Genomic DNA, 25,045 nt, shown 5'->3' with positions numbered 1-25,045 from the left:
AGAGAGAGCAGGGAGGGACCTGGAAGACATCGTCATTCTGCCGGTGACCATTCCCCCGAGATGGTGCTGGAACCTAGACCCCCGTCCTCCACCCTGACCTTCAGATTCAGAGAGGACTGCTGAAATGCTGTGTCTCGGCCAGGCAGACGGCTCTGACATTGGGGTGTCGGCGAGGCAGTGCCGGCTCCCTTCCTGGCATCTCTCCTGGTTCCCTTCAAGTCAAGTCACCTGAGACCACACCACTCCAGCTTCACACGGATGGCATGATGCTCCCTGACCCCGCTGCCCCCTCTTAATTCCCACCTTCATCCTAGAGACGAGTGCTTTAAAGATGAATGCTAATTAGGAAGAAATGCAAGTTGTAAAATGAATTGAAACTTGCTCCTAAGCAGCCCTGATCATGGCATTTAAAATCACTAGGTCGCTAGGAAACTTGAAAAATATTGTTATTGTCTTTAGTCCCATAATTTGTGGCTTTAGATTGTAATTATTTTTCGTCTTTTTCATCAGAACAATTTCCCTCTAATGTGCCTTGAAATAATCTGAATTGTCACGTAACTCATTAAGAGCTTGAAAAGCTAAGCAGCTTTTGAAAACCCTTTGCGAAGAAGTCCTTAAGCAGTTTCTGAGAACTGGATTTAGAAGGAGGTGGTGGTTAACAAGAAGCATGATTTGTGAACTGGAGGCCAATGATCACAACTTAAAATCCTCCCCACTTGACAAAAGAAGAATGTGCAAGGGTTCTGATAAAATGATATTTTAAAATCAGAATATTACAAAATCGATTATATATTAGCATATTGATGCCAAGATATTAGCACTAAAGATATTATCTGCAGTTTTTAATTTCTGGAACTGCTTCAAACTTTGTTTTTAGTAGAACGTGAAACTGAGCGTATTCCCACACATGTAAGTTGAGTGCGTGCCCCGCAGTGTCGCCTTGTGTGACGGCATTGTGTCCTCCTGTTTCCTTGACAGAGTTTTCGGTCATGAAGAGGAAGAGAGGCAGGCCTAAGGGGTCCACGAAGAAGCCCAGCGCTGAGGAGGAGCTGGCGGAAAACATCGTCAGTCCGAGCGAGGACAGCCCGCCGGCCCACGAGGAAGGGAGCAGCCTGGCTCCCAGCAGCCTGGAGTGCAGCAAATGCTGCAGGAGGTTCTCCAACACGCGCCAGCTCAGGAAGCACATCTGCATCATCGTGCTAAATCTGGGCGAGGAGGAGGGGGAGGCAGGTAAGCGCCGCCCAAGGGCTGAGCGTGGCGGTTTCTCACACGGGGATGTCACCGCTCTGTCAGTGTTTACTGGTTCAGTTGTTACTTGCAAATAGCACATATTTATACAAGTCGCACCTATCTGAAAAAGTGCTTATTTTTGCAATGATCGCAGACACTTTCTGTAAGTAATCTCTGAATTGAATGAGTCATCTGGTAGTTGATCCCCACAGAGTGCAAGTCACGGAGTGCTTTAGTAGATGCTCTGGGGATTGGTTACAGAGAGGAGAGAACACAGTCTCCACCCTTGGGGAACGTACCTTCTCGGTGAGATGGTGGGATTTTAAAACGCGAAATGTTAAAGGATAGGAAATGGTCAGCAGGAGACAGCGTTCTGCTGGAAGTCAGGAGTGAGCCTGGTGTCACAGTTCGGGTGGCATTTGGACTAAAGGAGGGAGGATGTCTTAGTGGATGCATGGGTCCCTGTGAGGGACCTTGATGAGCCAGCGGTGGCTGAGGACTAGACTGTGGCAGGCTTTCTTGAAGAAAATAAAGAATATTGAGTGTTCCCTCCACATAAGTTCTTGGCTGGGCTTCACCTCTGAAGCAACTTCTAAAAGAGGCTGAAGCGGGGGGTGAACGTGAGCTGGGAATGACGTTGCTGTGGTATAGCATATCTCACAGACGACCTTCTAGGAGGAATGAAATAGCAAGACTGCACCGGAGAGGTGAGGACCTTTGCTGTGGGTTCTGTTCTTGTACCATTTTTGAAGTCTTCAAACTACGCCTGAGAATTTAAGAAGTTCCTACTGTGTTTTGTACCATGCTAAGCATGTTATGTGGGAGACAGTTCTGGTTAAGAACATAGGCTCTGGAATATGGCTGCCTGGGTTTAAATCTCAGCTCCAGCACTTACTAACTTCATTCTGCCTCAGTTTCCTCATCTGTAAAATGGGAATGAAAAACAGTACTATCTCATATGGTTGCTTTGAGGATTAAATGAGGCAGGACTTGTGAAGTGCCTAGAACAGTACCTGCCATATCAAAAGCACCCAGTAAATGTTAGCTATTACTGTTATTTATAGCAATATGGAAACAGGAATATTGCCATCTTTCCTGTTTTACAGATAAGGGCATGTAGACACTGCGAACTTAAGTAGTTTGTCCAGAGTCCTTTAGTTAGCAAGGGAACGTGGCCTTTGAACCGAAGTTCTTAAGTCTTTTACTATAATCTTCTACCAACAGTGAAGCAGGACTCTTGGTATGGAAAATCCTAGCACAGATTGGGTGAATTATTGAGTAATTCATCACCCAGTATTTACCAAACGTCTAGGTTGGTGGCCACGGCTCGTTGCCAACGTGTGTGCAAATTGTAGAAAGTATAAAATGTGTCCTTTCCTTGAGAGAACTCCTCAGGGTGACTATGCGAACCCTTGCTACGCTGTGTGGGCTAATGCACATAATGGACGAGGATTCAGATAAGATAGGTCAACGGGAAGGCGGCTGTCTCAGGATGGAGTGTGAGTAATTGCCATGTGAGACATGGAGGCAGGGGTGCTGCGACTTCAGAGGAGTCGGCATCTTATTTCCCAGCCTAGTGTCCTTTTGGCAAATAGTTTTAGAAGTGAGGTGGGTGAGGGAGGAAGGGTTAGAACACACCTCTGCTGCCTCTGAAGCGCTAATTTCTGGTGGATTTGTTAACCACTGGACCTGCATATGGAGTTGCTCTCCCTCACTCTCTTGTTCCCTCTCTCTTGCACACACAAACACACATGCACACCCCCCACTCTCTTTTTCTTGCACAGATAGTTAAGGGTGGTTGCACTTTAGTCAGAGGGGCCAGCTCTAGCCATCGAGGTGGCTGTTTGTCCCTGCCCGAGTCCTGAGAATCCGAGTCTCCCCGATCATTCAGTGCTGTCTTCATGAGAATCTGTTCTATTTGTGCCTTCACACGATTTATCCCATCAGGCTCCTTCTGAGAGACTCCTGGCTTTTTTGCAAAATTATGGTTAGAAATTAGGGATTTTGCTGTTTTTCAGAACATTCTTGCTGCTTCTTCCTCCAGACCTCAGGCCTAGGTCTCACGTGCGGCAGCCTGAGAAGTTCATTCGGGTCTCTGGATGTTCCCCACTCTGCACTGCCCTCAGGGTTTTCTTCCTAAAACACAGTTCTTCAGTGTCTCCCCCCTCATAGTAAAGTGCAAACACCTCTCCTGGGTATTCAAGGCCCTCACCAACAGGATCTTTCCATAGAGCTCCATGGCATCGTTTTTCACGACGTATAATATTCCATTGTTTGTATCAACCATGGTACAACTGATGAAATTTAGGTTATTTCCAATTTTTTGCTGTTATAAATATTGCTTTAATAAATATTCCTATTTGTGTACGTATATGTATGTGCTTATGTGTGTTTATATGTTATGTGTTTATGTCGTCTACAAGTCTTTTCTTGGTAGACTTGTATTGTTATTTTTATAGGATAAATTCCTGGGTCAGAAGTGTATTACATATTGCAAAATTCTCCCTGGAAAGCTTATACCGATTTAGATTCCAAAAGTGTTTGAGAGTGCCTATTGGGTATTATCTTTTTTTTTTTTTTTTTTTTTTTCTGAGGAAGATTAGCCCGAGCTAACATCTGTTGCCAATGTTCCTCTTGTTTTGCTTGAGGAGGACTGTCCCTGAGCTGTCTTCTGTGCCAGTCCTCCTCCACTTTGTATGTAGGTCGCTGCCACAGCATGGCTGACGAGTGGTGCAGGTCCGAGCCTGGGATCCAGACCTGCGAACCCGGTCTGGGCCTGCGAACCCTGCAGGGCCACTGAAGTGGAATGCGCCAAACTTAAGTACCATGCCATGGGGCCAGCCCCTGTTTGCTTTTTTAATACCAGTAATGATACAGAAAATACCAAGAAAAAAGTAAAAATAATCCAGAATTTCACTGCTTAGGTGTAATGACTCTTATACTGTATAAAAAAGAAAAGACAGATCCTTCTCCCTTCTTTGTATACCCACATACATTTTTCAGAAATGGGGTCGTACTTAACGTTCTATGATCTTTTTTCACTTACTAATATAGCAGATAAATTTTTCATGTCCGTATTTTTTATTTAACCAGCTGTTTTGTAGCACTTTCTATGTTACAGATACTGTTCTCAGTGTTTTGCAACTGTTAGCTCATTTAATTTTCATAGCAACCTTAAGAAGTAGGCACTATGATTATCCCCCTTTTACAGAAGAGAAAACTGAGGCACAGAGAGGCTGACGAGTTTGCTTAGATCACACAGCCCAAAAGTGGCGGAGCTGGATTCTGAACCCGCGGCAGTGTGGCTGCAGGGTCTGTGCTTTTGACTGCTGTGCTGTGCTTCCTGACCAAGAGCACTCAGTGAATGTAGAGTTTTGTCTTTTTTTTTTTTTTTTCGTGAGGAGATCAGCCCTGTGCTAACATCTGCCAATCCTCCTCTTTTTTTTGCTGAGGCAGACTGGCCCTGGGCTAACATCCGTGCCCATCTTCCTCCACTTTATATGGGACACCACCACAGCGTGACTTGCCAAGCAGTGTGTCAGTGCGCGCTGGGGATCCGAACCAGCGAACCCCGGGCCGCCGCAGCGGAGTGCGTGCCCTTAACCGCTTGCGCCACCGGGCCGGCCCTGAGTGTTGTCATTTTTAAGGGCCACACAGCATTTCATTGTATGCATGGGCCATAAATTTTCCTTGATCAGTTTCCAGTTGATTGACATTGAGGATTGTTTTTAATTTTTCTCCCTGATAAAAACAAACAAACAAACATTACTGAGGTGAATGGCCTTGAGCAAGCATTTTAATTTTATTTATTATTGTCTTTGTTCTTATGCCATTGTTACCTTAGCTAAATACCTAGTAATGTAATTGCTGGGTTAGTACGGCATATTTTACGTTTTGGCACATATACATGTTGTCAGACTGCCCTGTAGTTGATGTCTATCAATTATTTTTCCGATTTTGGCTGTGTCCTCGTATCTGCCTCTATCCTCTTTATCCTGGGTTGTGTCAGTCTTTATCCTTGCCAAGCTCTTATACGAATGATGTTCTTTATTTTCATTTGCGTCTACTTGGTCACTGGTGGTTTCTCTCGTTACAGATTCTTAGGGATTTGTGTTTGTGTGTGATTTGGGGTTTCCTCGTTCATCCCCCTTACTTAATGCACCTTTGGATTGCCATAGATGCTGAAAATATTTTCCACACTTGATCATTTGTCTTGGAATTTCATTTGTAGCATTGCCTTTTTTTCTTTTGCATTTTACTGGAGTTTTAAATATCTATATTGTTGCTACTGTCAAATATTTCTTTAAAATTTTTTTTATCATAGCTTAGCACACTTATCTCTACCACAAAGTAATAAAAAGCATGCTTCATTATATTCCTCTGTTTATATGGTTTCATTTTTTTACCTATATCTTTGATTCATCTGGAAATTGTATTTTTGTGAAAGTTGTGAAGACAATTATATATATATTTGATCAATAAATGTGGGCAAAGGAATTATCTTAATGCATGCAATTTGTTAGATAAAATATTTCAAATCATAGTGTCCACAGAGAAAATAGTAAGGATCTCGTTCAAAGTCTAAGAAACCCTTTAAAAAGTAAAACTTCGTATTGAAAATAATTATGGCTTCACAGGAAGTTGCAAAGATTGTATAGAGAAGTCTCATGTACTCTTGACCCCGTTTCCCCCAGTGGGTACCTCTTACATAACAGTAGCAGAATGTCAAAATCAGGGCATCGACAGTGACATAACGTGTGTGTGTAGTTCTGTGTTATCACACCTGTAGATTTGTGCAGCCACCACTGCAGTCAGGAGCCTGAACTGTTCCATCACCAGCAAGATCTCCCTTGTGTTCCTGCTTCATAGTCATCCCTGCCCCACTGCTGGCAACTACTCATCTGTTCTCTAATTCTGTAATTTTTTCATTTCGAGAATGTTATATCAAATGAATCACATAGTATGTGACCTTTTAAGATTGGCTTAGAAATGCCCCTTTTTACACAAAATTTCATAATTGAGGAAGTCAAGGTCCAGACATGATGATTATCCAGAGTCACACAACTCATCTGAGGTAGGGTTGGGTACCATCCCACGTCTCCCCACTCCTGCCCTGCTGCCAGCCCTGCTCTGCCACATGTGTGTCTTAAAACTAGTCTCATTTCTACTTCGTGGACGTAGATTTTGTTCGTTTCAGTGTACCTCTGTCAGCTTTTTCTCTAATCTTATAAGAAATGAAAGTTCTACCCTGTGTGGTCCCGATGTTTATTTTCCACTCTGTAATTAATTAGGCAGTCTCTTCTGCAGTGGCCGACAGGCACAGTCCTTTCTAATAAGATTATCAGCTTCCTCCAGTAATGAGCTGCATAGAAAATGGCTTCGTATTCCATTGATTTGAATGACTTAAATAGACTTTAACAAATACCAAGTGGAAAGGTAGAGACTTTGGGTGTTTTTCCCTTTCTGGCTAGTGTTGAAGCCTCTAAAATATGCAGAAATGACCTTATGCCCAGCTGCCTTGTGGCTGACATCCATGTGATGCTCCACGTTCCCTGGTTTGCCAAGCACAGTATTACAATTTGGAAAATTCTCGCATAATTGTTTTAATACATGCTCTGTAAGGAGCAGTTTAGTGACATTTCAAACAACTGACCTTGACTCTTTAGCTTGTTAAAACAATTAGAAGAAAACAACAAGCTTTTCCCCTATACTGAACCATGGCAAGTTAAAATAACACTTTTGATATGTATTCAACATTTATGTATTTTATTCTGCATTTGAATAGTAAAAGAAACCAGGAAAAGAGATTTTTTTTTTTTAATGCCATTATGTGGAGCAGCTGGTGTTTTTGAAAAACATTTTGCAGCCTACAGAAATCAATATGTCAACTTTATAAAAGTGACTTAGGAACCTTTCTGAGCTTGTTATTTCTGTGGTCATTTTATACAAGGAGAGTTGCAAAAATTCGATCTTACTCTTGTTAAATCCATCCTAGAGGAGACATGGCATTTATTTTATGCACCTATAATCTTCATGAAAATTTTTTACAACGTTTCAAGAGCCATCTACCAGATTTGCGTTAGCAAAACAGCTGGCTTGATAATAGCTGCTATGATTGAAAACTGTTTTGAGTGAGTCGTGTTTGAAAATTTGCAGGTGGGAAGGTAGTGCCGTGTTGGTCCCTGAATATAACTCTTCTCTGTGGAAAGATGGATAACGGTAATGTCTGTTTCTTTCTGCTGGCTTGTAATCCCTCCCTTAATCTCTGCACTAGTCAGGTGAGTGGAATCCTGGTGGTCATCTAGTGCAGGGGTCTCGAGCCACACTCAGTCTTCCGCATGCTTGGAAATGTGGGGATTTGCCCTGGCGTGGTTAATATTCCCTTTCTGTGACCCCGTCTCGCCCCACCTGCCCCTGCCTCTCCTGCTGCTCCTGCCCCTCCTGCTTTGTGAGCTCCTCCTCTTCTGCTTGTCGCATAACTGATGCTGATTCTGTCAGTCAGTGTAGAACAGGTTATGCCCTTATAACAAGCCTCCCCCAAATCGCAGTGGCCTAGTATCATGAAGCTTTCCTTCTTGTTTGTGCTGCACATCCACTGCAGGTCTTCAGGCGCCTCTGCTCACTCAGGGACCCACGGGAGAGAGCAGCCACCATCCTGAACATAGCTGGTCACCGTGCAAGAGGCGGGAGAACCCTGGATGTTTCCCCTTGGCCCAGAGTGACATCTGTCATTTCTGTCCAGGCAGTTCCTTGGCCAGAACTGATCTCATGGCCCCCCGACTTTAAGGGCCAGGAATTGTGACCCCGCTGTGTGCCCAGGGTGGACGAGAACTGGAACTGTTTGGTGACTGGCACCAGTGACTACTGCATGCTTCCTATTCTTTTCCATGGATTCCCCCACCAGCTGTGTCCTGGTGACCTACACATATCCTCCTTGTCCAGACCCTCTCTGGAGCCCGACACCAGTGCTTCCGTTTGGGTGTCCCACCAGCAGTGGAAGCTGTATGGCATGTTCAGTACTGAACTCATTGTCTAGCTCCTTATACATGGTCCTCCCATATTCTGTCTTGGTGCCTGGCCCCACCCTCCAGATGTCTCAGCTGGAAACTTCTCCCTCACCTGTCTTGTCTGGTTGCTTACCACAGTCAGCTGACTTTTCCTGCTAAATATTTCTCCAATCCTTCTCTCCATCCCTGCTGTCATTCTTCTGGGTCAGGCCCCATCATCTCTTACATGGCCTCTTGTAACACCTCTGGTCTGCCCTTAACACTTCAATTCACTCTATGTACACCAGTGATTTGCAAACGTATCCTCAATAAATATTCATTTATTTACTAACAAGTTGAATTTTTTAAGCTGGATAAGCATCTATAGAATTCTTACTATGGGTCTGCCACTATTCTGAGTGTCTTGCAAATATTAATTCATTCCTCTCCATAAAAACCCTATCAGGTGGTTATTCTTTTTTATTCCCACTTCACAGATTAGGACACTGAGGCAAGCATCCTCTCTGGTGTCTCACAGTAGGAAGTGGTGGACCTGGGATGGGAATGCAGGCATTTTGGCTCAAATACATATACTGCTGTATTGATATGTTATAGACATTATAAAATGTACATAAAATACAAGTTTCAAAAGGCTAAGGTAAGAAAGGTAAAGAGGAGTTCTATTTTCTTCCGGAATTTCAGTGGATTGTCTTAGGCATCCCGGTGTGTGCCCTCCACTGTGGAAGCCACGGCTCTCCCTACCACTAGAACCATCTTTCTGAAGTGCAGACTGTTCACATCCTTCCGTGAAGGCAGCCCGCCATTACGCCCGCCTGTTCAGAGACAGCCCTAGCTCCTTAAGTGCCTGCTGGGTTGTTTATGTATGACTTGGCTGCCGCCCCCCCGCCCCGTTCCCTGATTTCTTACCCCCTCCCACATTGCCCACCTACAACTCTATTGAACTTCCAGAGGCTCCAATACTCTGTGCTTTCTTGGTCTCTTGTATGTTGTTGTTTTGCTTGGAATGCCCCGCTTCCCTTTGCCCTCTAAATAATGCCACTCATCTCCAGCCCCTGAGCCTGCAGGCCCCCTCACATCTCTCTTCCTTTGCACATCTGTCTCTTCTCCATGGAATACTGGAACCCTCTCTTGTGCCAGAAAATTCCTGCCCGTCTTCAAATCCCAGCCTCATTCCCGTCTGTGAGGCTCGGCTTGGTGTGCTCTTCCATGTTCTCAGCCTCTGCCTCCCCGCAGCCCAGGCTTCTTTCACTGCGCTGTGTGCATCCAGTTGTGTTAGAATTGCCGGTCTGTGTGTTTGTCTCCCCACGAGCTCATAGCTCAGCAGGCAGGACCCCATACTTTCACCAGGGGCTGGCACCCTGCAGATGGCATAGAATCATTCATCTCTCCCTTTCTTTGCCAAAATCCAGAGCCAGACTCTCCTCCTTGGTGGATTAGGCATAAACGGACCAGGTAACTTACTTGGTGTGGTATCTCACTTCACTATTCGATCTCTGCTGTCTGAACAGGGCCTGGCAGATGTATATGCTCAGTGAGTATCTTCTGAGGGAATACACAAATCCTCATAGAGTGGAAACTGGGACTGTGGGGGGTCTCCTGGACAGGAAACCCAAAGTTAGTGAGTTTTATAACTTCCGTTTTCCTTTCTACGTGGAGCAGGTCAGGTGACACGGATGAGGCCCCATGTCTGTGTTGCTGGCTGTCCGACTGGCCGTCCATACCGGCATCCGTTCATTTCTTGACTCAGTGGTTGCTTTGCTTCTCTTTTTCTTCTACCCCCTCTCCTCACATTTAGAGTTTCGGCTGTCATTTTTTTCACCTGTATTGAGGGTTATCTGTGCAGGTTACCTCTCATTTGCCCGTGCTACTCAGTCATCTGAACTAGAAAGGTGAGTCGTCCTTAGTTCCTCCTTTTGCCTGTTCTGCAAGCCTCCTCCCAGCGATTCTCGAGGCCCAGTCTCTTCCCTGACCATCCTCCCTGCCCCAGGCCTGGCCTCCTCTCTTGTGGGGACTGTTGGCAGCAGCCTTTGGACTGGTTGCTCCACTTCTAGACTTGCTCCCTCAGCCCTCTCTTCACAGAGCGGTGTCAAATGCAAAGGTGACATGTCACTTTCCTGCTGACGTCCACTCGTGGCCTCCCCTCCCCAGCATGGAGGGATCTCACCCTGTCCTTAGACTGGACTGCTTCATCTAGGGCCACTGCCTCTGTGTGCTTTTTGCCCCACTTGTCCCATGGATTCTTTTGTGCAGGCAGCTTTTTCCTCCTGGAAGGCCTCCCTCACCCCCTAAGCCAGCTAGCTAACTCTTTCTCATTGCTCGAGGCCAGCACTGCAGTGTAGGCAGCCCTGGTAAACGTCTACTGAGTGGAGATATCTGCGTGTGACCTTACTACTCTAGTAGCTTCTGATACTTTCAGTGAACTACAGATAAGTGATAACAGGATACATTACCAGAGTTGTTTAGGGAAGGAAGAGAGTGCAGGACCTACAGCCTTGAGCCCATGAGGAGTTGCAGCAGGCCCTGGAGATGGGCACTGGATGAGTAAGATCTGGGTATGGGTCAGGCTGCTCATCTTTACAGACGTGTGTGTACCTGCTTCCAAAATGTCCAGAGGCGAGCCAGTCCAGAACTTCCCATAGGTCTGTAGAATCTCAGACCTGGGTCAGCGGGACCGTGATGCTTACTGGCCCCAGCTGGGCTCCACGGTGATGATGATGCCTCCTTTACTGTGCGCCCACCTGTGCCAGCTGCTGTCAGGGTGCTGAGCTCTATTCTGACCCTCCTGCCAGACATCAAGGTAGTGCTGCCATCTCGTCCCTTAGAGGAAGAAACAGAGGCTCTGCTAGGCGAAGGAAGTTGCCCGAGGCCAGCTAGTGATTATATGAATCCAGGTCCGTTAGACTTCTGAGCTCAAGCTCTTGTCATGTGGATCCAGCCATCTTCTGGATGCTGGTCCTCCAAATCTCCACCCTGGCCCGGCCGAGGGCCACCTGAATGAAAACCTCCGGCCCTGTCAGTAATTAAGTCTCCCAATGTGAGACATGTGACATAAGTCAGAAACAGCTGCCACTGTGTGCCTCACTCTCCCTACTGCTGGCTTGCTGTGACTCTTGGGTAACTAATGGCACTCAATGCCTTTTCCCTGGTGGGGGCAGGGAGGGGAGAGGAGGAACTAACAAAATCCCACCCCAGCAGGAGTTTTTGCCAGGACTTTTGAAGGAAGACATCCTTGTTCAGCATCTTGGAGGCCAGCGTGGGGCTGTGCTGCTCTCAGTGACCCTGTGGTGGAAGCCTGTTCTGTGGGTGCAGGAGTCAAGGGAGCAGCCCCATTGCCTTTTCCATCTGAAGTTATGGACTGCTTACTGTGTCTGGCATGGAGGGACTTGATGGGGTCTGACGGAGCCTGTGACGCGGTGGGCCTTTGCTCTAATTAATGGTTCCCCAAGACAAGCAGCTGCTATGTGTTATGACCCCTGTTTTGAAAAGGAGTGCTTTCTTTCACAGTGACAAGCCCTGAGAGCTGGGGAGAGCTGGAGTGGGCGGCCCATGGCCCATGGCCCATGGCCCAACAGCCTTTAAAGACACATTTGCTGCTGTGCTTGGTGCTTCCAGGCTGCCGAGGAGGCTAGCTAAGCAGAGGGCTGAGTGAGATCCCTGCAGTGGCAGACTCTCTTCTCCTTTTCCTCCTGCTTACTGGGCTTGTGCTGTTGTTGGGCACCAAGCTAGACTTTGGGGATCAAAGTTGAGTAAGACGAGTCTCTTCCCTTGAGCAGCTGCATGTCTGGGGAGGAGGACAGAGAGGTGAATAAATAACAAAAGGTGGTGGAGGGGTGAACTCAGTGCACAGGGGGCAGGGCAGGACCATCCATCCGTGGGATGCATCCTGGAGGGCTTCCTGAAGAGGGGGCCATGAACTCCCTCTCTAAGGATGACTTGGCATTGTGGGGGGTGGGGAGGACATGGGATAGGCATTTCTCTCGTAATGGCTCATGCAAAAGCCTGCAGGTGCAGGGATGCGGGTGCATTTGAGGAATGCTGGGTAGTTCACTGCAGTTGGTATGTAGTGAGAATGTGTGACCTGTGGAAGATGAAGCCCTCCTGTCTTACATACGCTTATTTTCATAGCTGTCTCTCTATGGGGACACTGTGCTGGAAGCAGGTACTCTCTTGGCCTTCCTCAAAGCAGGAGAGGCAGGAAGATGCGAGAAAGCCTGAGGGAAGAGTGAGAGCGAGAGTAAGGCATATTCAGCAGGTTAGATAGAATTATTGCGGGCTAATAAGTTTCTTAAACTGCTGTATTAGCAGTGTGGAATGAATTGGTGGCAGAGTCCCAGAACATAATCCCTTATCAGTCTGCTGTTCTGACAACTGTTCTGGGCCTTTTATTAATGTGGCTGATAACACTTGACTCTCTAGGGTGTTCCGAGATTTAATTAGTTCTTGGGCAATTTGGAATAGGTACTTTAGAATATTAGTGCAGTGTTAATTATAAATGGATGCGTATGAAGTAATTTCTACAAATGTATGGTTGCATGTATAGTTAACTCTTCATCTGCCCATTACCAAGCCAGCCTGCCTTGTTTGAATGTTATTACGTGATGGGACTCTGTGAAGTCCTGTGGGTAATTTCAAGGGTAAAAACGCAGATGCAAATCCTGCTGGCTAGGAGTGTGGGGTTAGGGAATGAGCAGCATCCCTCCCAAAGGAGCTTCTAGGAGAGGAGGGGATGGTGAGCAAGGAGCAGGGAGATTTTGAGGTAAAAGGAACTTACTTGAGAGATTTTGTGTCAGATGGGCTGTATTTTTCTCAGCAAGGTCAGAGAAGCTCATCAGAGTTAAGGGTGTGTGTGTGAGTGCACGCCCGTGTGTGTATGTGTGCATGTGTAGTGAGGGGCTGAGAAAAATGGGAATATTTTTGAACCCCCGCTGTAGGTCATTCATTAATTCATCAGAAGCATTGATTGAGCACCTACTGTTTGTGGACCAGGCATGTGGTGGTTGCTGGCTATTTGATGTTGAGCAAACAGAGGGGTGTACAGTAAAGTGGCTCAGAGTTTAGTGGGCTGGGCAGAAAATGACACTGACCCTTTGGGGTAAGCATGATGAGCACCCGTACAGGTTACACAGGGCCTTAAGGGAGCTCAGAGAAGGTGCTTCAGAAGCAGCCTGGGAGAGCAGGGTGGTGGTCAGGGAGAGCTCGGGCAGAGGTTTGCAGGCCACATGGGCCTCATATTCTAAAGAGTGGGGGTGGAGGTGAGGACGGAGAAGAGGGGAAGAGATGTGCAGTGCCAGCACTGGCAGAGGGAATAGCGTTCGTTAAGGCTCAGAGGAGCCCTCTGGCCACACATGGTCAGTGTGGAGATGGTGTAGGAGGCTGGCGCCAAGGGCCAGTTGAGGGTCTATAGTATCTGAATTCAGCAATGGCAGTGGGGGTGAAAAGAAGGAGCTATTCTAGAGCTGTTGAGGAGGTGTGATTCCCAGGACCTGCGCAGATGTTGGAGTGGGCAGAAAGCAAGAAGGAGTGAGTGGGAGGTGGCTTAGGTTTTGGCTTGGGTGTTAGACTGGAGGGTAGCCCCTGCTAATCTTAAGAACCCAAGGGAGAGGCAGGTTTGGGGGAAAGAGGATGAGTTAGTTCTGGTCACATGTTGAGTTTGGTGGACTGTGGGAGTCCAAGGGGATGTTAACACCTGGGTGTGGTGCCGGCAGGAGGGCTGGGCTTGAGCATTCAGCAGGTGAGGGCACAAGTGGATGGTCATCAGGGGACTGGATGGAAGCAGAACAGAACAGCAAGGGCGGCCTCCTGAGGGCCCTGCTGCTGAGCATCTAGAGGGCTGGGAGAGCAGGAAGGCTGCCTTTACGGGGGGGTAAGGATGGGTCAGCAATGGTAAGTGATGCAGGGAATTAAATGAGACCAAGCCGGAATAAAGAGTCATTGGTCCTGGGAATGTGCCTTGTACTGACCTGAGTAGGAGCCATGTCAGTGGAAGATGCTTGAAATGGGAGGGAACCAAGATAAGATTGAGGATGGGAAGAGGAGTCATCTAGAGACGACTGAAAGGATCACTGCATGGAGCTGGCAGGGTGCAGATGGCACACTCACATTGGCAGCTTGAGAGTTTAGTACAGGGATTATTTGTAAAGGTGTGGGCAGGTTTAGGTCCTGGAGGAAGCTGGGAATGGCTTGAATTGAAGGAAGCACAGACTTACCAAGTTGTTATCACCCTAGGTAAAGAGACAGGAGGGGAGAGCCGTCACCTGCGCTCCAAGGGAGAGCGCTGTGGCCTTTGGTAGAGGATGATGTGAACCTGAGATGACAGGGCAGGGAGGGAGCCTGGAGGATGAACACACACCCCTACTCTGCTCCCTCCCACCTCCTGCTGGTGCCTCCACTGGCCAAACCCAATGGAAAGCCAGAGAGTAATGGAGCTCCTGTGTGACCCTTACAGGTCAGCCTCTGGGAGCTGGCTGGAGAAGGATGGAAGGTGGGCCTGGAGGGGCAAATGGGAACTTCCTAGAACACCTGGTACACTGGATTTTTGCTCATTACCCTTAAAATGGGACACATGCTTGGTCTCTGCACCTTAAGCACCGCTGCCTCCAGTTTTGTAGTCAGGACACCTCCCCGAGTGTGAGGTGCCAGGCACTGCTGTAGGAGTGGGGGCATTCAGCACCACGGGGCTTGCACACCCACCTGTGAAATCTGCTCCATGCTGGGGTTTGCATTCCACATTGTGCAGTGTCATCGCTTTTTAACATGCCGTCTTTTCAAAAGGAAATGAAATATAAAGAATTATGTTAATGCGCTGGGGTTGAACAGTAATAATGCACAGATGTCAAGAAATTAAAAGTTATAGTTCCCAGAACGTCAGTGACTCGGCAAAACACACAGGACTGGGAGAAGTGGGAGGGATGCACTCCGCTGGGCTCTCCTTTATCAGCACAAACCAAACAGAACCATAAGGAAGCGGTAACTCCAGCCTCAGACCTGAGTTGGACGTGTGCATGTGTCTTTAAGTGTGAAATCATCGGCCCCACGTTCGACCAGTGTGTCCTGAGGCTGACTGTGTGTGCTTCACCGTGCGAGATGATTCTGTGACCCCTCCCTCACTTGAACCTCACAATGACTTGTTTTGTAGATGCGGACCATAAGTTTAGAGTTCCAGATTGACCCAGCTGGAAGGCAGAGGTTGGGTTTTAGCTCATATACCCTCAACTCCACCATGGCTGCTCAGAGCAGTGACTGTAGTTAAAGTGGTATTTGACACAGCCCCTTGCTCATCCTCATCCAGTAGTTTTAAGGTTTTTCCAGTGCTCTTCAGAGGCACTTGTGACTGAGGATGGAGGGATAGGGAGGGCAGTATGAGGGGTGACGAGGGGAGCTGGCGTGGACCCACCCACCTTAACCAGAGAAGTCACACTCTTTTATTGATTGTTTACATTGACATTGCCTAAAGAATTCACTTGAAAAAGGTCCTTCTGCTGAAGAAAATGTTTGAAACCCACCATCCTAATGCAGTGACAATCAAATCGGATTCAGACAGTGATGCAGCATGATGTGCAATTTGACGGACGACGGCTCTTTAGCTGAGGGCCTGGTATTCTGGAAGAGCACATTTATAAGAGCCTTGGAGAAAAAAGTGAAACATAAGAAGATTGGTTAAAAAGGCACACGGTGCGTATAATAGTAGAGTTGCAGGTGCTAGTTAATGTTGACGAATGTCCTTTGCAAACTGTAACGTGCCACTCAGAAAATAGGGTAGTGTTACTATGGTGATATAGTTTATCTTCCTCTCATGATTATTAACTGAAGGAAAATACCAGGCAGGCTTAGATCACTGTCAAATGTTTCAGTCTGAAACCCAGCGTTGCTGATGGGATCACCACTGGTCCTTCCTGTAACCTGGCTGGCCTACCCAGGGTAGGGCCATAAAGACCTTGTTGGGTTTGATGGCAGCCAGTCTATTCTGCCTTTTAAGATCTCAGACAGATTTCAGCTATTGATCTCACTAAAATTACGTCCTGTTTTCTCTTGGATAAAGAGTCTTTTCTAGAGCTCAGTGAAGATATTTTAGACATTTAATACAATTTGAAGATAAAATACTACCTTAAAATTAATTGTGTGATTAACACATGTATATGAAGTAGGATATTGGGAAGATGGTTCATCCTGAAGACAGGATCTAGAAGATTTGGAGTGTGATCTGGGCACTCCCTTCCCTCAGCTCCATCAGTGTCTTTATTTTCCACACTGGGTGTATTTATTAAAAGACGTCCACCCGCGGGCCATTCCTTGTCAGGCCCTTAGTGTAGGCCCAGAGGCTCAACCGGACATTCTCTGCAAGGAGGCTGAGTAAATTATCCAGATTACCCATCGGCATCAGCCTGGGGCCTGGGTGTCAGCTGTGGCTCTCTGCCTGTATCCTGCCATCTCAGGAGGGCCACTTTTAGCCAGCCTTGTTTATTGCCAGAGAGTTTAGTCTGTCTCCGTGCAGGAAAGATAGACATTGACCCGTTTGAACAGAACCAAAATTCTAGTTTTCTTCGCTTTCCAAGAATTGCCTCTTCATAGCAAGTAGCTTGGCTGCAGAGCGGAGGAACTGGGCACGCCATCGACAAGCCATAATGGGACTTTAAGTGCCTGGCCCTGGATGCAGGGGGTTGGAGTGGCAGTCTGTTGCACCAGGGTTGCCAGCTGTGCGATCGACTGCTCAGTGTGCTTTAGTGCGGGCAGGCAGGCGGGAGGGCAGTGAAGTGGGGCTGGTCATCTGCATAAAGTGATTAGGAGCAAATGGCCTCTACCCACTTATGGGGACTCAGCTGAGGTGCACCCGTCAGATGCCAGCCTTTACTTCCCTCAGTCAGCCTTCTGCACAGGTAGACCAGGGCCCCATCAGAGAGAGATGGGGAGGAGGGAACTGGTTGTTTAGAAGCAGTCAGGTGCTGTGGTGCATGAGCCACCTCTAAGCAGAGCACCTTTCCCCATGGAGAAAGCAGAATGATGGTCGTGGAAGTCACTTCTCGGCCCACCAGCCAGGCCCATCTGTCCTCTCGGCTGCCTTAAGACAATATTAGACTTTGCCTCTCGACCACCACCTCCCACCGTGGGGCCCAGCTGTTCAGTTAGTTCCTTTCCATGTGTGCTTAGTCTCAACTTCTGCTCCTGTGCCCATCAGAGGCAGGAGAGGGCAGTGGGAAGTGCTCGCTTTGCAGTTAGACGGACTCAGGTGTGTAGCTAATAAAGAACAAATAAATTCTGCAGTGCTTGGATAATTTCCAAGTTCTTAGCTTTTTCTTCTTTGCAGAAATGATATTTTGTGTAAAGAAGGACACTGAGAAAATTTGGAAATTGGAGGAAAGCGAGAAAAGAAAGCTTACAAAGAGAATGTTTTATGAAGTAGTAAAGAATTATTGTTGAACTTGGTATTAGAAATTCTCTTCTCGGAAGAGCAATACTTGACATGAATACTTAACCAGATTGAGGAGAGGGTATCTAGTAAGCAGGCAGAGAAACTGAAGAGACAGACTTGAAGTCAGACCCCACATTGACTTGGCCTTCACAGTCACAGCCAGGCAGAGTTCTGCACGTGAAAGTGAGCATGTCCGCAGAGCCTGGTGGTTTAATTTGCCTTGAGTTCCAGCAGTGTCAGGTCTGGAGTGAGTGAGTGTCCCCACAGTATGCCCGAAGAGCAGACATATCCTAGGATAGTTTGGATGGGGAGTCTGGGCTGAGAGCTAGGACTTGGCAGAGGAGATTCCTCATGAGATCTTGAGATTCTCTTCTCTGTCGACTCCCAAAGGACCAAGGATGCTAACAGTGGGACCCATGCTGATTAAATCACTGTTACCTCTAGAGACTGGAAACCAGAAGTGCAGCTCTCTCCTTCGTTCTGCAGCATATGCCACACATAATCACGTCCGAAAACACCAGGGTAGGAGATTGGAGTGGAGGGAGAGGCTGGTGAAGAGGACAGCCTGGGTAGGAGGTGGGGAGAGACTCAGACGTGCTTAATACTATGCTGCTCTTCTGTTGCTGCCTTTGCAGAAGGTCAAGAGGGGCTAGTCTGCTCGGCCACTGGACCAGAGTGGCTATCTTCAAAATGCTCTTCACTCTGCATGTTTCCTATAAAGCTCACGGCGATGGCTTTACTCATGGTAGCCATGGTTGAGACTGTCTACAGTTTCTTGACTGAAGCCAATTCATTCAAAGCTCAGGGGGCCCTCCTGTCTGTCCAGGATGGGTTGGGCAGGGCTGCTTGTTTTTGTCACCGTGCAAACTGTGTATGTGCTGCAGTGGTGGGGTCGCTGTCCTTGGAGTGATTGACAGGTAGTGTAGACAGCGTTCCTTTGAAGTGGTTGGGTAACAACTGCCTGATGACGGGCAGTTCTACAAAATGACTCCCCAATGTCCCATCTGCCCCTGGATCTTCAGTGTCACTGAATCTAGATTAGCACCCAGGCTTTTTACTATTGTTGTTAGTGTGTTACTGTATCATTGCCTAAGACATTTTTAATTTTAATTGTTGTTAATGCTAGCTAGTATGTTATGTTATATATTTATTTAATTTGAATGGCAGAGATGTTAAAAGAATTCAAACACTGCCAACAGAGGAGGGTTTTGTTCATTGCGAGAACGTGAGGGTGGGGCTTTCTCACATTTCTCCCCATAGAGAGCCAGGCTCTTGCTCTAGGCAAACTCCATTCTGAGAGGGTTGTATGGAGCCATGAACCACCAGATGTCAAGGAGCAGAGGTGGGGAAGCTTCTGTTCAGAGATTGTCTCTGGCAACTAACTTAATTTTCATCTGGTCTTTATGGTTTCTAAAATAAAGCCTGCCATGGTCTGAATGTTTATGTCCCCCCTCAAATTTGTCTCTTAAAATTCTAACCCCCAAAGATGATGGTATTAGGAGTTGAGGCCTTCGGGAGGTGATTAGGTCATGACGGTAGAGCCCTCATAAATGGGATTAGTGCCCTTATAAGAGACCCCAGAAAGCTCCCTTGCCCCTTCCACCATGTGAGGACACAGCAAGAAGTTGCTGACTGTGAACCAGGAAGGGAACTCTCACCAGACACCTAGTGTGCCGTTCCTTGATCCTGGACTTCCAGCCTCTGGAAATGTGAGAAATAACTTTTTGCTGTTGAAGCCACCCAGTCTGTGGTATACTTTTAGAGCAGCCCGAATGGACTAAGTGCCCATCGGGGTTGACTGCTAGGACAGATGGAGGAGAGTAGTCATGAAGATGTAGTGTGGTTTGAAGAGTCTTCAGGGCAGTGTCCCAAAAATGTTTCCAAAAGATAGAGAAGATGAACATGAATGGGATGTTTAATATGTGTCAAGGGCTTTCACATAAATTTTGTTATATAATTCTCACAGCAATCCTTTGAGGTCCATTTCATTATTTTATTTTTTATGAGGGATTTTATGGTGATTAATCACTTTTCTGAAGTCCCACTGTAAGTGGTTGAGTGGAGTCCAGAGCTGGCCTACCTAACTCCGAATCACAGTGTGTCCCCCTCTGCCTCCTTCCTGTCTTCCCACTCGCAGGCCCCTCTGCCCTGCTGCGTGTGGGCCGGCCACTCTGCAGTATGCTCCCAGCACAGCTCCACCAGCAACCATGCTTGAGGTGGAGACCGAAACCCATCGTGTAGCTATTGAATTTCGAAAAGAAAAGGAATCTGGAGGAAATGTAGACATTAGCTGGGGGCAAAAGTGAGAAAGTTTAAAAAGTCAGTAACTAGAGGAGGCAGGAGACTATTTAAAGTCACCTCATGAAAGCCATGATGCAGGTGAGCTGAGGTGCTCGGGAGAGGGCGCCCCCGCATGACTTCTGGGCTGGGCCCAGGAGGCGGTGCAGTGGAGAAAGGCGACGTAAAAGTGCAAAGAGGGGTCCAGGGAGGATGCAGGGACATTCGTGAACAAGCAGGGCAAGTGGAGACGAGGACTTCGGTGTCCAAAAGGGAGTGAGCTCAAAGTTACCAACAGGACTTTTATTCACATGTCCTTCTCTTTTTCCCTCCACCCTCCCTGTTTTCCACAGACAAGTACTGAGCACCTACTATGTGCTAGAAATGCTGCTGGGAGTGAAAACTAGGTAGTAGTGCCAGCTGTGATAGGGCTGGGCATGGGGCTTGTGACGAGACGGCGTGCAGGAACGCGATAGAGAGCCTGTTGTTTCTCCCCATAAGACACTTGCATTTGTAGTCCGGTGTCTCATGCTCTGGCCCTCCCTGCCCTTCCTCCACCTCTTGGCTCACCCTTCTCATACTCGGGGTTTTACCCGGAATTATTTGCTATTCCTTGATTGCACACACTTTTTCTGTGGGATCCTTGTTCTTTGCATAGTGCTTCCATCCTCAAGGAATTGATTAAGATCATCTCCAAGAATCATTTCTAAGGCTGCTCAGTACAGTGCCTCCATGTGGTGCCTGAATCAGTGGGAGAACTCAGTGTGGAAACTTTGGGAGCTCTGGAGAATGGAATGTAGCTAGCATGGGCTGAGGATCCATGTTGCGTGAGGCCACGGAGAGTTGATGAAGGACTTGGGGGCTTGGAGGTGTGCATTTGGGGTAGTCTTGAATGGGGAGAGTCTTAGCTTATGTTCCCCTGGAAGCAGCCTTGGCTGCAGGCAGTCGAAGGGTTGGGGATCTCGGGAAGCAGGAGTGAGGGAGTGGGGAGGGTGGGACAGGGAAGGAGCAGAGCCAAGAATTTGTTATTGGGCTCACTGCTGTGGTCAGTGGGGGTTTGACTCTTCCAGGATCTCTCCCAGAATTGTCCCCCAAGTCAGGAGCCCAGAGCAGTTATGCGCAGGCTCCCATCCCTTGTTGGTTGTGGGTTGTCCCCCACCATATTGACCCTTGTTCACTTCTGGGCAGCAGGAGCTCAGCTAGAATGCTAAAAAATGCCCTGTGCAAGCTTGAGGTGGGATGCTGGAGTGCAGGGTAAGTCTGAGCTGTCCACCGTAGCTGCTGCAAAGTCGGGTGTGGGCCATGGGGACACAACGAGAGCCCCACTCTCAACATAGGCATTTGCAATGGGGAGAATCAGAACCCACACGGCACAGACCAGACGCTGGTGGCGGTAAGGAGGGTAGAAGGTGTACATTGTTCTATCACGCACTGTCTTACTCGGCGTTCTCTTTTACTGTCTCATATTGGTCATTCCTTCATCTTCTTTTCTCCCTGTCATCCTCCTTAAGTAGGAGCTCCATATCCCTGTAGCTGAGGGTCTTAGCATTTAGAGATGCAGAGGTTGTCTAGTCTGCCCTCCCCTGTGATTCAGAGTCTTTCCCACAGCATCGCAAATGGTATTTGAAGCTTTCTTGGAAACCTTCCTCAGAAACACATCTCTAAAAACCACACCTTCCCTGTTGGACAGCTCTCACTGTTGGAAATTTCTTTCTCGCAGCTGAAATCTGTTGCTGATTTCTGTTCATTGGTCCTAGCTTCAAATTTTGAGCACAACAGAGCAGGTCTTCTTTGTTGTCTAGGTTACACCCTTTATCTGGTATAGGCCTATGTTAGGCTCAATAAAATAACAAGAAGACAGGGGCTGGCTCGGTGGCATAGTGCTAGAGTTCACGTGCTCCACTTCAGCAGCCTGGGGGTTCGCGGCTTTGGATCCTGGGCGCGGACCTACACACCATTCATCAAGCCATGCTGTGGCAGTGTTCCACATACAAAATAGAGGAAGATGGGCACAGGTATTAGCTAGGGACAGTCTTCCTCAAGCAAAAAGAGGAAGATTGACAACAGATGTTAGCTCACCAAATAAAGAAAAAAAACAAGAAGACATGGACTTAACCTCCGGGAGGTCACAGTACACAAGAGGCATCTGGACAGATAATTAGAAAGCAGTGTGGGAAGTCCAACTGTTGATATGTGTGTGTGTGTAAATCTGAGCTGCCTTTCGGTTTGTCATTTGGACAAGCAGGGACATGTGGATTGGGGTGTTACACATCACATGGACCTGTGTGCAAGGTCGAGGCTATAGACAGCTTGGGGTGGTTGGTCAACGTGTAGTTCAGTATCATTGGAGCCCAGAGGGATGAGCAGAGGAGTACACGTGGGTGTGTGCTTGGGAGTCATGGCCTTGAGGGTGTGGGGATGGTGGGAGAGATGATTTATGGCAAATCTTGGAGGACTTGATCTAGTACTTTCTCTTAATGGAGATGAGAGGGAAGCCATTAAAGAGTTTTAAGCATGGAAGTGACAGGGTCAGATTTGGATTTTAAAATGTGCACTCTAGGGTCAAGATGGAGAATGGTTTGGAGAGTGTGTTAGTCAAGATACTGTCAGTAGAGGCCTCAGTTAAAAACAAGTTGGAAAATGACCATGTCCATTCTCTTACGTAACGCATGTGTGGGGATCAGTGGTTCCAGGGTTGGTTCAGTGGCGCAGCGCTGCCGTCACAGTCCCAGGATCCATCTTTCCTTTCATGATCCTCATGGCATTGACCTGGTCTTTTGCTTGATCTCTTGTAGTTGCTGGTGGTTGCCTGAGTTCCAGGCAGTGGGTGTAGCAATGCCCAGCTGAAGAAGAGGGACATTTCTTTCCTTCTTAGGGAAGAAAACCATTCCCAGAAGCCCCTGGCAGCTTCTCCCCAGACCCTTTAGCCACACTGAGATCCTGTAGCCCCAGCTGCTAGGGTGGTTGGAGCAGCATTCTCAGTGCCTGCAGTGGGGGCGGGCATTGCCCTGGAGGAGGGACGGGCATTGGGAATGGGTGGGGTGGCTGAAGCAAGGACGCTAATAGGAGCTGTTGTAATGGTTAGGGTCAGAGATGAGATTCTCACCCAGTCTTCTCTTCCCCATCTAGGCCAACTCAGGTCTCTTTATTGACTTTTAATCTTCCAAACCTCATCCACTCCCGTCCACCATCATCATGCACCTAATTCTGCAGTATGTTCTTAACATATGATGCCTGAAGTGGAATATAGATACAGTTGATCCAGTGTGGAGTGTGGGGGAAATGTACCTGTGATCTCTTTAACTGCTTATTAATGCAGCCTCACATGCTGTGTGTGCTTGTGGTTTTTTAGTTGATTCACGCTGTTAACCCAAGTTCAGCTTGTGGCAAGCTCTAATTCTCAGGTCTTTTTTTTATGTGAACGTATCTTTTCCTGCCATATCTCCCACATATTGAATTGTATCCCATGGTGAATTCTTTTATAAAGTGAAATGTCATTTTAAAAGGAAAAAAATCCCATAATATGTTGTTTCTGCCTCTTTACAGCATTGAGTATATTCTGTTGTAGTTATTTATGCACATGTATCACCTGGGCCACATAAAGAACTTCTGTGACGCAGGTGATTTGTAGACTTTTGGAAATGTTTTTACTATAGCCAAATGTTTTTACTATAGCCACTAAAAAATAAAATACTGTAAAACAAAAACTGCCATCAAGCATGATGCTCGTCAGACATCCAGAATATAAGCACTGGCAGGACTTTGGAGATCTCTTGTTTTCCCCATTCTTTAGCTTTTTAGGAGTCATCATGTTCTTCAAGGGATGGCCTTGGAGAGTAATGTACAGTTCTGTCTGATTCATGATCTCATTTGATATTTCTTGTCAGTTCAGTGTTTAGTACTGACACCAGTTATATGACTAAAGACCTTTTCCAGTCAATTAAAAAAATTCCCTAAGACTGTTTCCACCAGGTCTAAAAATGTTCCAAGCACCTGGTTTATGGGGACAAGCACTAAAGGACTGATTTATAAAACATAGAAAATTAGTGTTTATTTTGATCAGTCTGTTCCATTACCCAAGTTTTCTCCTTGCCCCATCTGGCGAGTGCATTCCTTCAACCAGCATGCCTTCCTAGGAATTTGTTCTTCTCTGTTTTATCTCTTCCCTTCGGGCGTTCGTTGGTACCCTCTGTGCGGTCTGGCTGTAGGCAGACTTGAATCCTAGGAAGCACAGGCTTACCGAGTTCCCTCAGGCTGTCTCCCTTTGGTTTCTGTCATTTCTCCGACTTCTGCCTTATTACCGCATGGTTCCAACTTCACCTTCCTGATGACCCCACATTCCAGCACTTTCCAAGCCCCTCTCGTCCGCCCGCCTGTGTGCCTGTCCTGCAACCATCCACTCACCCCACACTCATCTCTGATAAAGGGCTTTGTGGAAATGTTCCCGTCTACTTGTCATAATTTCTGAAGAAGAGCTTCTTGGGCAGATCATTTCAGGTTTGTGCTGTGATTCTCAGAAAGAGAAAACTCCTTTCCTTCTATTTCCTTCTCACTGGGGAATCTGGAATAGCATGCATTCAGGAGATCGCTAGCTTCTTTATGCTTCACATTGTTATTGAAGCTTTTCTTACCCCTCAGGCTAATGCCAAGTTTAGCCGTGTGAAGTTAGCTGGTGTTCTGTCCGTGGCTGAGATGGTCATTCTTTAGTGTGTTTGAATGTCTTTTGAACCCATTCTGTTCCTCCTCCCCAGTGGGGATTTAAAGCACAAATTTAGTCCAGACTTTCTTTCCCCTGCTTGATTCTTCGGTGGCTCGCCGTTGCCTTCCAGAGTGGTGGGTGAGAGGTTGCGGGTCAGATGTGTCCTCAGAGATGTTTTGCTTGGCTCCCTCATTCTTTTAAGAAAGTTTAGATTACAGTCAATGTTGAAAACTCAGAAGATTTCATGTAAAAATCTGGATTTCCAGTCTCCCTTTGAACAGTCAAAAGATTAGGTGACTGTGTCCTGTGACCTGGCAGGACACCCTGGGTGGAGCTGAGGCCTGTGTCCTGTCACCCGAGCCCCACTCAACCAGCTGTACTCACTTGCGCTACTTGACTGGTCTCCATGAGCACTGGAGTTTCCTC

The 25,045-nt window shown here is 47.2% G+C and overlaps 1 protein-coding gene across 7 annotated transcripts in view; it reads left to right on the top strand.

The window, feature by feature from the left end:
• The window catches only part of ZFAT (zinc finger and AT-hook domain containing), a 203,333-nt gene that overhangs the window by 49,424 nt on the left and 128,864 nt on the right, over nt 1-25,045 (top strand). For all 7 annotated transcript variants that reach the window (XR_009223314.1, XM_058564974.1, XM_058564978.1 and 4 more), the window contains exon 3: nt 979-1,230. Coding sequence is in view for 6 of the 7 variants with exons in the window: in XM_058564974.1 (XP_058420957.1) it covers nt 979-1,230 (252 nt within the window). In the remaining variant the exon portion in view is untranslated. The remainder of the gene's footprint in view (nt 1-978; nt 1,231-25,045) is intronic.

The sequence above is a fragment of the Diceros bicornis genome, chromosome 21 (assembly GCF_020826845.1).
Source record: "Diceros bicornis minor isolate mBicDic1 chromosome 21, mDicBic1.mat.cur, whole genome shotgun sequence".
In the NCBI taxonomy this organism is placed as follows: domain Eukaryota; kingdom Metazoa; phylum Chordata; class Mammalia; order Perissodactyla; family Rhinocerotidae; genus Diceros; species Diceros bicornis.
This window is presented reverse-complemented; position numbering and strand designations above follow the sequence as displayed.